General features: G+C 39.7%; 1 protein-coding gene across 1 annotated transcript in view; it reads left to right on the top strand.

Moving 5' to 3' along the window:
* Positions 1–9,908: 9,908 nt before the first annotated feature.
* Positions 9,909–15,845, top strand: part of slc17a6a (solute carrier family 17 member 6a) — a 61,603-nt gene continuing 55,666 nt past the window's right edge. The window contains exons 1-3 of the mRNA XM_041197817.1: positions 9,909–10,118; positions 12,009–12,261; positions 12,735–12,853. Coding sequence (XP_041053751.1) covers positions 10,033–10,118; positions 12,009–12,261; positions 12,735–12,853 — 458 coding nt within the window. The 5' untranslated portion in view covers positions 9,909–10,032. The remainder of the gene's footprint in view (positions 10,119–12,008; positions 12,262–12,734; positions 12,854–15,845) is intronic.

Genomic DNA, 15,845 nt, shown 5'->3' with positions numbered 1-15,845 from the left:
TTCTAGTGTTTTAATCTATAATTCTTCCATTTCAGAACTGGCTAACAAATTTATGCATATTAGCATTGCTGTCATATGGGGCCAGAACGTGTTGGAAAAAAGGTGTGATCGTTGCACATTGGTTGTTTTGCACTTTAAAAACAGCAGGTTTAGGAAATGAAGAGATATGTTATGAGTTGTGAATCTCCAGAACTTGCTAGTTGATTTGTGCCACTCCGCCAGTTACTTTGCTCCAACAGTCCTTAGCTATCTCATTGCTTTTAAAATCTTTCAGGATTTGCACTAATTGCTCATTAAATTTGGTACAAAGTTAACTAGTAGTTATCAGGGTAAGTTTAATGACTAATCAACCTCTATGGCCCAGGAAGTGAACAATTTAAACAGTGGAGTCTCAATGTTTCAGATAGTCAACTGTTAGAGATTTCTTTTTCAAAAAGTATCATTTCCTTTCTTCTGTCTTTTCTCTATCAGTCACCTTCTCTGTCTCTTGTTACTTGATTTGATTCTAATTCGTTCACTTTAATTTACCTTCTTAGCCATTCCTCTGTTTATTTCTCAATCTTTCTTTCCTCCTTTAATAAATGGGACTTAAGAGTCCTGCCACAATGTTACCAACTTGCACTTCCAGCAAATTAGCTGATCTGGCTCATGTGAAATATACAGCCAAGGATCATGTATGGCATTTAGTGGTGTCAAACTGACACCTGAATGACAAGCTATATGATATCTGACCATCAAAGTTGCAAGTGTTCCCTTACAAACGAGGAAGAAAAATCCTGTTTGCAACCTGAAGGTTGCAGGAAGAACTAATAGCATATGCTGTGCCACACCCAAATTCAGCAAGTTCTGTCTATTATATCAAACCTGAGAAGAATTCAGATTTTGAATGATGTGTAATGCTGTTACAGAAACATGCAAAGGGGCAGGAAAAGACAAGGTGGTCCCTCAAATGTGTCCTGTCTAGTAATGGTGCACTCTATAGGTGGAACCTTGTGCTGGCAAAAGCTGTCTCAGGCTACCAAGTGAGAATTTCCATCATTTTTTTTCAGAAAGACCTGCTGCATCTTGTTCCACTTGGGCACTTGTCAAGGCTTCCCCCTGCAACTGCCGCCCCCCACCCCCAACCCAAGAGCTGCTGTCCAATCAGAGGCAGGCGGTTGTGTTCAATAGTAGCACCACCAGGGAGGCAGTGGTTGCTGCAGGTAATGCACACCCACCCAAGGCCAAGACTGTTGCTGGATCCCAGGCCAGAGGTGTGTGGTGGTGGGAGGGGTGGCAGTAATAAGGATTGGTGGGTGGGCGGGGTGGGGGGGGAGGAGGTGGATGGGGTTTGGCTATTGGAAGGCCATTGTCCTTTCCATGCCTGGGGGTCTTGTTCAGACAGCGAGGGTCATTGAGTAAGGAATCCCCCTGGGAGCCTGCAAACTTGTGTTTCCTGCTTGATGAAATTCACCCCCACCCTCCCACCCCCCAAATGCCCACTGCCTGCTGGGTCAATACCAATGGTGGTGGTGGAGTGAGGCCTTTAAGTGGGCATTAATTAAGGGCCCCAGTTGACACAGACTTGATCAGAGTGGAGGTGGTGAGGTCCCCAACCACTAACTCTCCTGCCTGATTGAATGCCCCTCTGCCACCAAACACAACACTGAGGAGAGCACAAGATTCCATCCAACACCTACGATGAATCTCATTTTCTCCTTCCTTCATTCACCTCAAGCAGTTCAACAATGTCTGCAGAGAAGAAAAGTAACCAAACCAATTTACAAAAACAACCCCAACTAATTTTCCCTCTGACCCCTGTAGCCAACCAGAAAATGCTCCAGGAGCCCAATTTGAATCGCATAGCTATCTCTCCTTAACCCACCCAAAACTTTACTTCACTGAAGTAGATGACTCTACAAAGGGAAATAGTTCATAGCATCTAACCTAACACTATGCTTTAATAATTTCTAATGATTTCTTCCTTGTCTATCAAAAAACCTATCCATGTGGACAGAATCTAATCCTGGATGTGTTCAGGGGAAAAGCTACAATCCCTCAGATGCAGGACAAATCTGTTGCTGAACTAATTTGTGCCTTTCTTTATAGGAACTTTTAACATAAGTTTGATGTATGGACAAGGATATGCACTTAAGGTGGGCCTCACTGATTATTTAAATGCACTGGAATATTTTCAATACACATTTAAAGTTAGAACTTTGTGCTAAGGTAATTTTCTTTCTTATATTGTTATTCAATTATGTAATTCTTTTTAACCAATGAGCAATGTACCCAAAATGAATTTTCCATATGGATAATAAATTGAAATTAAATTTTCATTATTTCAAAGAGTTCAACCATATTTTCTTGCAACCTATGCTTTCCAAAGTTTTTTTTAGTTTTACAAAAATCTAAACTTGCTAACTTGTATATAACTGCACCTGTCCATGTTATGACATATGCTAGACACTGGCTCTATTTCACCTGCATAGGGCCACCCACCGCATATTTTTCATCTGAAGTCCATGCACCTGAACCTGTCTTCGTCATCCACAAGCTTAAAAGTCACTCCTCAAATACTCTTGACATTTAGTTTTATTATTTATGTGGGTGCCGCTGGCAAGGCCAGTATTTATTGCCCATCCCTAATTGCCCTTGAACTGAGTGGCTTGCCAAACCATTTATAGAGGGCAGTTAAGAGTCAACTGCATTTCTGTGGATCTGGAGTTACATGCAGGCCAGACCAGATAAGGATGGCAAATTTCCTTCCCTAAAGAGGCATTAATGAAACAGGTGGGTTTTTACAACAATTGATGATAGCTGTCATGGCCACTATTACTGACAATAGCTTTATATTCCAGATTTATTGATTGAATTTAAAGTCCACCAGCTGCCTTGGTAGATTTTGAACCTGCATCCCCAGAGCCTCTGGATTATTAGTACCATTACACCACCATCTTCCCTCTGGAGCTCTGAAGTCACATGTAGGTCAGACTGGGTAAGGACAGCAGGTTTCCTTCCCTAAAGGACATTAGTGAACCAAATGGGTTTTTTTCTAACAATTGATGGTCACCATTGTTGACACTACCTTCAATTCCAGATTTTGTGAATTGGACTTTAATTCCATTAGCTGCCATGGTGGGATTTAAACCCATATTTCCCCAGAGCATTAGCCTGAATCTCAGGATTACTAGTTCAGTGAAACAACCACTACATGATTGTCTCCCCATCTAAATTAGTAATATTGCCTGTGAAATTCTGCTACTATCTGAAAACATGTCAACTAATCTCTCTTCCATCAACTTCAAGACCTTCATCTAAATGCACGATTTACTTTTTAATTGTAACAAACAAGTTAACGGAACTTTGCTGCATTTATTTTAAATATACCTAGTGTTTTTTTTTTAACATTCATCCTTAAACCGGTCCAATTCCATTTGTGTCATGATCTGCATTACACAATGCTATTGCTTCTGCTTCAGGCACAGCTATTGGAAAGGATGAATTAATGGTATGAAACTTGTGTTCTGTGTAGCCATAATGTATTTCAGCTTCTTAAGTCAGGAAACAAAGTTTTTCTTATTTTGGCGAAATAACAGTTACAGACCACAAATGAGATGATTCTTGCTAGATGCATGCCACGAAGCTGAAGTAATTTTAAATGAATGCTATCCACCGGGGATAGGTTGCTCCACAGGTCTAGGCCAGCTATAACTGTTTCTTTGGCTATAGTTTCTTTCAAACACAGACCAGACAGTATGCAATGTGTACAACAACAGATAAAATAGACTGAGTGCAATCAAACGAGGCCCTTAAGGAAATAAAGGGATAGAGGGATAGTATGTCTGAGGGATACAGAGATGAAGAGAAATACAATTAGCATGGTTTGTGGATTTAATTTTGGGGAGTAGGAGAGTGATTTTTTTTTAAAATTGCATTATTGCATCACCTTTCCACCCATCACAAGTTAAAATCTAGTATAGAGTAAGGAAATAATCTTATTGCTAGCTGTAAATATCACTCATGAAACATGTGACTAGTCACAACCCAGTTCTAGTCTGTGCCCATAACACAAACTCCTAGTAATAGGAAATAGGAGCATGGTTAGGCAATATAACCTGCCCCAACATTCAGCAAGACAATGGCTGAATTTCCACATCAACTGCACTTTCCTGCCCTATCCCCATATCCCTTCTCATCATGGTGTCAAAAAAAAAATCTACTGATCCCCATATGCACGATATTGTAGCTGTAAATTGGCAACCTGTCAAAAAATCCATAAGAATTCTAGAAAATAGAAATGGTTCAACAGGGTGATCCACTATAGTTATGATATAGTCATGTAGAGTGGATTAGAGAGCCCTTAAACTGGCTATGCTCTATTTTAATTCTGTGTTTTATTCTGATGTGTAAAAGATTCTTAGGGGGCTTGATTGGGTAAATGCTGAAAGGTTGATTCCCCTTATGGGAGAGTCTAGGACCAAAAGGCATAATTTCAGAGTAAGGAGGTGCCCATTTAAAACTAAGATGAGGAAGAATTTCTTCTCTGAGGGTAGTCAATCTATGGAATTCTTTATCACAGACAGCTGCAAAGGCTGGGTTGTTAAGTATGTTCAAGGCTGAGATAGACAGATTTTTAAGCAGTAAGGGAATCGAGGGTTATGGGGAAAAGGCAGGAAAGTGGAGTTGAGGGTTATCAGATCAGCCATGACCTCATTGAATGGCAGAGCAGACTCAATGGGCTGAATGGCCTACTTCTGCTCCTACGTCTTATGGTCACCAAGTTTGGTTCCGTTATGCAGTTTATCATTCTTCATCTTGCTCTTGTTCAAACTAACTACACTTGACATGCAAAATATGCATTACACAAAACTAGATTTGAAAATTTGGAATATCATGACTTTGAAGTACAATGATTATTGTGATTAACTAGCAAAGTAGGAATAAGCTAGCAAAGTAAGTTTTTTTTTAAAAAAAAGCTTTTTTTCCATTGTAAAGTTTACATTTTAGAAAATTCTAACTAAATCAACCAAACAGCGAGACTTCCTGATCCAAAACTGTATAAGCACTAACTCTGGCAATACATTATCATTAAATTTGCAATCAATACTCAGAAAATGTGCCCAAAAAAAGCTTTGTTTCAGTCTCCCACATAAAACAGAAAAATTCTTGTACTTGTGTGTAGGAAAAAAAGAAAAAATCTTTAGTTTTGTGAGCAATACTTGGGTTGAATTTTGAATACCCAGAAACCATTAGTAAAAGATATGCTTTGATGCCATTACAGTAAATATGAATTAATTTGTTCAGCATTATAGAACGAGTTGAATAATATTTAAACAAGTGGTAATGATGCATGGATTTTACAATAGATTAAATGTTTTATGATGTGATTTCAGACCTATCTGCAATTTTTCCCATCACTTCTTGTTTGAGAGAATGCTGGTGTTTTCATCCCATCCATAGCAGTGGTCAATGTCACCTGACATGCTGTACAACAGCAAGTGTGATGTGTGATTGACCAACTCCCATTGTCCTTGACCTTTTTAATGCATTTGATGCCTTCAAATGTTCTTTCCTTCCCCAGATTTCTCTCAACAGCCTAATTCCATGACACATCCCTCTTCTGGTTCCACTCAAACCAATCATAAAGAATAAACTGAAATGGTTATTTAAATTTGCCTGCACAATAATCTGTTGTGCAGAGCTTTGATCATTTTATTTGTTATTCCTTGATGACATCATTTGGATAGTCAATGGACTAGTTTCCACTTATTTGCCAAGGATGCTCAGTTATAATTCTTTACCTGCTTTACAGGTCTACGTAGTGTTCCTACATTTTACTCTCCCAGCCTAACTTTAGGACCAATTAAGCCAAAGTTTTCTCCAATTTATTATCAACAAGACAGAAAATATCACCCTCAACTTTTCCCAACACTTCATGCTTCAGGCCTTAACCTCATTACCATTTCTGGGTGGCACTTAGAGCTGTGCAACATACTGCCCAACAAGCTGCCTTACTTCTTCCATCTCAGGCTTCCATCACCAAGAGCAATTGTCCTCCTATGCTATATTGCCCACCTTTTCATGATACCCCTTGAGGTATTGTTAAAACCCATGGTCCTTTTCTTTATCAACTTGAATTTTCTAACATTCTGCTAGCCAGCCACCACACAAATTGTAACTGTCATAGATGCTTTTGTAAAATCTAATCAGTTGCATCTTAAAACTGAATGAAAAATCCGAAGTGAACTTTATCCCCATAGTTATCCTGATTTGTTATAGTCTATCATAACCTAATATCCTTTTTGGCGTTAATCAAGAACCTTAATACCAGTCACTTAAGACTCCAGTGTGTAAATGCACCACCTTACATGTACAAAGACATGCAGATTAGAAGGTACCAGGTTTCATGCCTGGTCTTGTTTGAGCTAATGAATCACAGCATGGTAGTAATTACAGCATTCTAATTGGCTTTAGCACCATTGGGTTAGGAAGTCAGCCAAGTTTCCCACTGATGCTTGCTCTCGAGTTACCCTTGCTTAAAAGTACATCTGTTTGGACAAGATCGTGTGTGTGTGTGTGTGTGTGTGTGTGTGTAGCTGAGTCTGACACTTATTATCCTCACAATTATAATCAGATTTTTTGAGGACTGCTAGCATCTATGGAACTGAATTCACGAATGTTGTGTCATTGAGTGGAGGGAAGATGATGGGATGGGGGTTGGGGGGAATATAGCAACAAACTAAATATCTTGATGTAGAAAAATACAATACTTCCTTTAGAAAATTGATGAATTTATTTTAGAGCCATGTATGTTTGAGAATAAGGTTATGTTTCTCCAAGCAGCAGCGATCTCCACACTCCTACAACATTGAGAGACTTGTACAACCTAAAGCAGGCATCTCAAAGCACTGGAAAAGTACTACCAGCAGTGCCTTTGTAAGATCCGCCAAATCCAATGGCAAGAAAGGCAATTCAACAGCAGTGCCCTCTCCCAAGCTAACATGCCCAGCATCAAGGTGCTGATTGCTCTAAAGAAGCTCCTCTGGGCACGACATGTTCAAAACCCCTGACTGTTCTCCTTGGAACTTAGTCATGGCAGGAAGGTCCCAGCAGGACAGCATAAATGCTTTAGAGATATTCTCAAAGTATTCCTGAAGAGGTCAAACATACCTGCCAACTCATGAGTGATCCTTGCTTGTCATTGCCCAAAGTAGAGGAGGTTTTATTTGGTAAGGCACTGAACACATCAAGAGCACCCAGAGGGAAAGTTAAGTGCATAAAGAACTCATCTGCCCAACTCTTAAAACACCAAATGCCCCACGTGTGCCAGAGGCTGCAGATACTACTGACTTATCAGCCATCTCAGAACCTATCAAGCATGGAAGCAAGTCATCTTCAATCACCAGGGACTGCCTAAGAAGTCGATGTGCATTTGAAACACACAATAAGGAGCTTTGTTTCATTGTTAAACTGTTTATCTTATGTAGTCAATTTTAACTATATTGTTAAGCTTTAAATTGTTGACTGCCCACTTTTGCGAATTCTGAATTATGTGATAAACTATAAAACCACCATATATAGTAGCATGACAATATTTTGTGTTAGAGCTAGTCTTCTGTATTTTAAAATAATCAAAGAAATCTTTGAACAAGGAAAATTGTGTTGGGTAGTTGTTTCTGTTAGCTGATCCAGTATTGAGGATCAGAAGCTATTTTACAATGTGGGACAATTGATATCACTTCTGTTTCATGGTTCTGTTGGCAAAGTTCAGTAAGGCAATGCATCAAGTAGGAACAATGTCAATCAGGGGTAGCCCTTAGATGTTCTTTATGGACATCAAACACTAATGAATCAATTTCTGCTTTAGTCACTTTGTTCAATCGGGATTAACGATAAGATGACATTGACCCTAGTTTTTAAAAGACTGTACATTGTAGCAGCAAAAAGGTGAAAAGATGTAAGGAGTTCTGCTGTGTTGGATTTTCCAGGAAAGAATAACTAAGAGATTGTGGAATATGCCTTGATTTCAATAAAGTGAAAATATAAAATATGAGGAAGGTGGAGATAGGGTGGTGTATTTGTGAACAAAATTACCTACTAATAGGACTAGCCAGGGGTGTGTAATCCATAAAGGGGTGTAAGTATTAGAATGTTTTGGGATTTAGAAGAGATTAAATCAATACATTTAATTTACTTACACAGTCTCTGTGACCGAAAAGGGTTAAAATATTTCAGAATACGTTTTGCTTAAAGAGCATTGATGAACTGCTAGGATCTGTGTAAAAGTTATATTTAGTGGTTATTTAGACGTGAATTAAAATATGGAATAGAGTCGAATAATGTTCCTCATGAATATATATGTAATGGGACATAATGTGAATTTTGTACAAATTAATTAACGGAATTCACACCATTTCTGAGATTAAAATAAAGCATTATGCGCAAACAGCTGTAAAATTATTTTTTGTACTGAATTCGAATCAATATGCAAAAATGCAACAACTTTGTTTGCAATTTCAATGTTTGTATTTAAAATGCGTCAAGCATCATGTAACTTTTTCTCTTATACAGAATGACAGAAATCGAATGATATCGAAGTTAGATTTTTTTTTAAAAATCTGACGTAAAAAGCAGCTCAGGTTTCATATTCTGATGAAGAGTCATACGGATTCGAAACGTTAACTCTGTCTTCTTCTCCACAGATGCTGTCAGACCTGCTGAGTTTTTCCAACAATTTTTGTTTTTGTTTTTGTTTCACATTTTCCGTTTCTTTTCTGTCAACAATAATCTGAGTCTGAGCAGTGTCAGGATGAGCCACCAGGCGGAGACGTGGACCAGAACGAGTTAGCTTTCAATCAACCGATGTCATTCTGATAATTGGTGTTGCAGCATGTTTGATCTTATGGTAGCATTTTAAGATCTTAGACCTTAAAATGCTACCATAAGCCATACGAATGCAAAATCATATATTCGCAATTTTTTTTTCAAGTGGGCTGACTTTTTAGGTTCGCATTGGTTTTTTGCTTTAAAATGCCATGCCATGTTCAAATCAGTATGTTGGCCTCAAGGGAATCATGTTGAATGTCTGAAAACTACTATTTCAGTTAAGAAAACTGTTACATCGGCTGTATAATGTCCTGTGTTGCGTAAGGGCCATCTTCCCTTTGCAAAATACATATGTGCTCTTGATTTTCTTTGAAAAGGTAAGGATACAGAGACCAATGAACGTGTGCCAGAGCCTTCGTGCCTATTCAATACAAGGGGGAGGGGGGAAGGGTGGGGGGGGGGGGTGGTGGGGAGCAAACCCAGATACACCCAAGACTTAAGATTGAATGCTTTAGCCTTACGTCAGCAGGGGGAAAACCACATGAGAATTGAAAGGAAACTTGTCAATTTTTAATAAACTCCAAGCTCTGTGAGGCAGACGCACAGCCTGGAAACCTGTGGCGAGATGATCGAATCTCTGATGCCGTTTCCATAGCATCCACGACCCAAGAAAGAGCCTGGTGACGGTGAGGGAATTGACGAAATCCGGTCAAATCCCTGAGAAAGTTAGCGTACACCCGACACCCCCCTCGTTCCACTGCACTCCAGTTCCGCGCTGCCGCTGTCCGAGGTGCTGAAAATCAGCAGCCACTTGCTCATGTAAACGACTCCAATAATCGACTGTGCCAGGTGGCTGTGATTCGCCTCTGCTTGCGACTGAGAAAAAAAAAAGTCGTGCGAATTAATAGACTTTATTAGCCGAAATCTGCATCTGAGGATTTTTCTTTTCTTTTACAGCGGCTGTACATTTCAGAAGCAGGATTCTCTAAACATCATGGCTGTTTCTAAATCTTCAGTGGTTGGACGCGGGCAGCCAAATAAGACTTTCTAATTTCCTCTTCGAACTTCGAATCGCAGCAGCATATCAGTTCTCATGTAGGAGTCGCACGCTCCTCTGTAGATTGAGACCACTAGATCGTTCCGCCGAATTAATTCTAATGAACAATCATTATCTCTAGCATGAGACTTTCGTAAGAGAATATACCTGAGCACCTTCTGGCGGGTATGGATACTGTTAAGGAACGGGTTTTTGCTTCGAGCAAGGAGAGACTCAAAAATTTTGCTGGGAAATCTCTTGGCCACCTGTACAGGTAAGACTACTGACAATATTTTCCAATCTGTGATTCATTTTTTTTTTTAAAAAAAAGGTTTAAAATACCCTGGATTAATATCGTTGTACAAGAGAGTTCCTGAATCATTTCTGGAATCGTAGGTAAATGTAAATATTGATCATAAATGTATATAATTATTAAGGCGGTAGAATAATCAAAAATGTTTATATCGACCTAATTCATGCCACATAGATGTGCATACTTGACAGTTAAACACTCAGCATTCTCTTGCTCTCTCCTTTACCCAGCATTTACCTATTTAGCTTTTTTCATCTAATAGAGGATTCATATAGCCAGTTAAATATGGCTGCTTACATTTTGGTTCCTTTAAATCACGATTGCTGCCATATTTACTATGAACTGCTACAATGCGAAACGTTTTTAGATTTGGCATGCGTTAAGTAAGAAACCATCGTAATTGGGAGTTTTTCTTTGGTCTGAAAAATCGACTTTATGGTACTATGTTCCTGATGTAGAGTTTCTGCGTCTCCACCTTAGGAATCAGCCATGAAACGTGTAAATAATTCATATCAGAAGGAATGTCTGCTTCTGCATTTGGCGCGTTTTTGTACAGTAATCCACAGGGCTGCATACATATCGAACTGTTTAATAACATATCCACCGCTGTACCTTTCCATCAAAACAACAATTATACAATGTGTATTTTCAAATCGAAGATTATTTCGATGTACGCCTTTGTGGCATAACTAATCAACGCTTTCCGTAAAACAACTAAAAGTGTATATACTTGAAAAGTGCAGCGACAGATATATTAATGTTTAAAATAAATATTGGCTGAATAAATACACATATTTAAAATATTTCTGTCCTAGATTGTCGTATTAATCGATTATTGTCAGGTTGGTTGCTTTATGGCTTATTTCATACTCAAACATTTAACGTTGCTTTATTTAAAATCATGTTTGTCTATATTTTGGCCAATAATTAAATTGATGGACAATAACTTAGATACTCAAATAGGAGTTGTATTATTAGTTGGATTAAAGCTTCTTCTCACTGCAGTTAAACAGAGCAACAGCTTTTGATGCCTAGGATATCGAATTTTTCATTTGTAGTGTTTTTTTCTCTCTCTGTGATGTTACGTATTGGTTACATTTTAACCAGTAATATTATTCCCTCTATAACAAAATAAAAATAGATCAGAGTTTACAAATGTTATTTCTATGTTCGTGTTATTAAAATGGGCCGAGATCTACTTTCTTCCAGATGAGTTTTTATCAATGAACTTTGTTTCTATTCCAACAAAGTTATATCATGTTTACTGTCCACTAAAGTAAGATGTGTTTACTTGAAAAATAAATATTCCGAGAGCACATATACAGCGCGCACTAAAATACATCCATATGAACAGAAGCTTGTCATTATTAACTTGACGTTTATAAAAAGGAACAATGCCAGTAGTAAATGGAACCACCTATTCTTATTCATAAAAGCAAAAAACTGCGGATGCTGGGAATCCAAAACAAAAATAAAATTACCTGGAAAAACTCAGCAGGTCTGGCAGCATGCTGAGTTTTTCCAGGTATTTTTATTATTCTTATTCATATGTCGTTTGTTTTCTGGACTTTTGCGTGTCCATATATAACACCGACATACTGTAGGCGAGAATTTTATTCTTTCTCGACCTGATGTACATTTGAAGAATATTTAACAGCAACAAAATAATGATGCATAAAACTATCTAATGCCCATGTAGTCGGACTGTGGATTGCAAAACGGGCAAAGCTAGCAGAACAGAGGGATGCGTGCTCGTTTAACTTCACAAATGATAGCCGCAAACAGCAGTAAGGATATTAAAGGAAGGTTTCTATTCGGGTGAATGTGACTTTTTTTCCCCCCCTGGTGCAGAGTCCTAGAGAAGCGGCAGCAGCCTGGAGAAAACATCGAGCTGACGGAAGATGGAAGGGTGCAGAACGTCCGGCCGAATAAACCGCCGCTCTGCGACTGTACCTGCTTTGGGCTACCTCGCAGGTACATCATCGCCATCATGAGTGGCCTGGGCTTTTGTATCTCCTTCGGGATCAGGTGTAATCTTGGCGTAGCCATCGTGGACATGGTCAACAATAGCACCATCCATCACGGGAATACAATTATTAAGAAGGTGAGGAGGGCACGCCCTTCAACGAACATCTAAAACCTCCGCGGAATTCAGCCACGTCCTAAATCGACACGGTTCTCTCTGTCATCTTCTATGTGTAGTAAGGTCAATTTGGATGACTGGTCCCAGTGCTGTTAAAAGTGAAATATTGGAGAAAAGGTTTGGTAGCATGATCCTCGTATTTTATGTCTTTATTTTCTTTTATTTCTAAGAAAACCACGCTAAATTTAGAACATGCCAAAATAATTCTATCTAGACCTTTCTGCTAACTCCCTCTGGTAAACTGAACAGATCCCAAGTCATTGAGTAAATTCTACCCTTAGGAGAAAACACTTGTTCGATCATTTAGTGTGCGTGTATGTGTGTAACTATAGTATCTCTGTTTCTGAGTATAAACTGAAAGATTTATTCCAGGGTCATTATAACATAATCTAACCTGCGGTTCCCCTTATCTCTCTCTATCTCTCTTCCGCAAGAAAGCGACGTTTGACTGGGATCCCGAGACTGTGGGAATGATCCATGGCTCTTTTTTCTGGGGATATATCGTCACTCAGATCCCTGGAGGGTACATAGCGTCCAGATTGGCAGCAAACAGGTAAACGAACTATTCTGAAACAATTGGGGAATTTGCTGCGTTTTGCTGGCGGGTAAACCGCGGCAGGCCATTACACATATGTTCGACCCTTACTTTAAATACTTCTTCTACCGATGATCGATGTTTTTACATTAAATATCTCGAATTATTCGAAAGGCGTTGCTAAACACACATTTTTGAACGGGGAATGTGTTACATTGAAACGCTGTTTAATTAGTAACTGGTGGAAAGCAGACAGAAGCTCCACCGTTGTAACACTTAAGCCCGAGGGTTTCTTTATAGTAAATTGGATCCTTATTTAACGAACTAATGTCGGCCATCGATGATATTTGCCTTTTCACATGTTTAGTCCGGCGTATTGACAAAATCGAAATCGAACGCCCATAAACCATCCTGAGCTGGGTTGGGGTTGGTGGCATTAGCCCTGGGGTTGGACAATGGGGACAAACAAACTAAGATTGGATTTATTTTCTTAAAATTCAATGTTCACCCTAGCTTTAGAAAACGTCTTAATCATAGAATGGAATAACAGAATCATAAAACAGAATCTTATTGTCGGGAAATGGGGCTAATTGTCATTTTCCTTCCAAAGTCATATTATTTGTTTGGATTGCCTTATGCGTACAGAATAGAACAATTCAAAGCAAATCATTTTCATGACAATGTAGTTATGGTGAGAGGAACAGTCGATTTTTAGACAGTTACTCCTGCCTTTCAGCTTTTAACCAAACGCACTTTGATTTAAGAGATCATGATGGGCGTGAAAGACATGTAAAATTCCGAGTGTTGTGTCAAACGGTGAGCCGAGTTGGGGAGCAGGTTGCGGGCGATCCGTTTCTATGGCGTCTGCTAATAATTCGGTACACAGGGGGTTTCATCCAACCTGTTAATTAGATCCCCTGAGATTCGAACCTGGTTCATCTTAATCCGAGTCACGCACTGTGCCGACGGGATGGCAGCGGCCGTCCAATTCATCCTCAGCCTGTAGGAAGCGAGCTCATTTTCACTGTAAACGCCATGTCTCACTCACAGCTCGGCCGTACAAAATGTTACACACCTCAGCTGCAGAGGAACGTGTTCAGTGACAATGTTGCGGGGTGCGCGGTGATTGGAATAACATTGCGCCAAAATCGCACCCCCCCCACCCCCCCCCCCCCCCCCCCAGCTAATTGACTGAGAAAGACTAAGCAGTTTTTTTTTAAAGGTTGTTGTGATTCGAAAGCGAGTGTTGGTGGATGCATTTCCACAGGTTGCACTCTCCACGGTGTTAGGACAAGTTCCCCTCTTTTGGATGATTAAACACTGTTGAAATGTGCTCTGACTCATTTCCATAACAACCTGCGTTTTTTATTTCATTTATACCCCACCCCCAATAGCAGAAAACTGGATTCCCAATCCGCAGTCCGTACTGCAGACATTTTTTTTAGACGTGCAGTTTTGCAGAGTCTACAATTGTACTTATTGACGATACATCCACGCGGACGAGTGTTTGCTTGAGTCGAGGGTGTCTATAAATTGTGAAGGAACAGTAGAAAAGGTGGTTCGAACGCTGGTCTGAATTAGATACAGGAATACTCGGGGGACAAGGATAAGAATATAGGCGCAAACTGGCTAAAGTGCGAGCCTGTAAGTGCTCTAAGGTGGCCTAAATCGTTGATTTATCGAACGATATTCAAGAATTTTCAAGTGGTTATTTTAAGATTGAGGCTTCCAATATTATATAACCGCTTTATATAATCCAACATCATTCCCAATCTTCTCAGAATGAATCTCCTGTTGCAATGTCACGTGTTGATCTTTTAGCATTGTGGCCTGTCACTCATTCCTCAATCTCACGATTACATTGACTATATTTTTACACATACACTTGGCTTCACTTTCTGAACAACTTGTATTGTGTGTCTACATATTTGACACGTCCATTTAACCTCTATTTCGCCAAGATCAAATTTCTCAACACTACATGAAAACGGCCTTTGTAAAGATCAGGGCAGACTTCGGTGTAGTGCGAACTAGGGAACTTGAAAAGATTCTTTGTAACAATTAGTTCAAATAGAAGATGAAGGCGCAAAGTTGAGTCGAAGAATGTTCTTGCGTTGCGACTAAGTCCCAAGTAATTTTGAGGACAGTTTATTTTTCACCTCACAGAAAATGTTGCAAATCATTATTTTTTTAAAGGGGGGGGGGGGTGGGTGGAATTGTTTTATGATTTAACGCGTGTTACAATCGCGCGTTTTCGATACTACCCTTCTGCGGCAAAACATTCCGGCAGAATTGGTGAAATAAGATATCAAAACAATGGTTTACGTGTCTATTAATCGCAAGGGGGTTGGGTTCAGGGACGAATATTCATTGCTCATTTACTGTGGGTGGCGGGGGGAGGGGGGAATTTATCAGTCTGTCTCGATTTGCGGGGACCATTTGTAACACAATGCCAGATGACTTAATCTATTGCCCTGGCAAATAGGCGGTGCTGATCAAGTAATGCCCGTTGAGATCCATACCAGGAGTAACCGGTACTCATCGCGAGTTGTATGGCGCAAGGAAGCTTGCTGGTGACAGAGTGTCCAGGCCACCCGATGATCTGGTCCAGGAGGTTTTAACGAACTTTGGGGGTTCTTGCCATGATCTGCAAGCTCCTGATGTCTTTTTCACTAAAGTAGGCGATGGGCATTGTTGATAGCCGCCAGACTCTGTTACAGAAATCATCTGCATGTTAAAACAGATTTGCTAACGATTCGAACTACTCCCGCTTTAGTCTGCACAATTCGTAGCTACCTACGAATATCAATAGCCAACTAATGAGTTTTGCTGTGCTAATATTCGGGGAATTGCAGTTTACACGTGCTTTCCAATAGTTGGTCTGATGTGACATTCAATCCTTCCCTCCACTTCTACAGGGATTGAAAAAAAAAACTCTATTGAGACCGTATCATGTGAGATAGCACCTTATCTGTCCATATGAAGTACCCCAGACTGCGCACGACAAACT

This window comes from Carcharodon carcharias, chromosome 10 (assembly GCF_017639515.1).
Source record: "Carcharodon carcharias isolate sCarCar2 chromosome 10, sCarCar2.pri, whole genome shotgun sequence".
In the NCBI taxonomy this organism is placed as follows: Eukaryota; Metazoa; Chordata; class Chondrichthyes; order Lamniformes; family Lamnidae; genus Carcharodon; species Carcharodon carcharias.
This window is presented reverse-complemented; position numbering and strand designations above follow the sequence as displayed.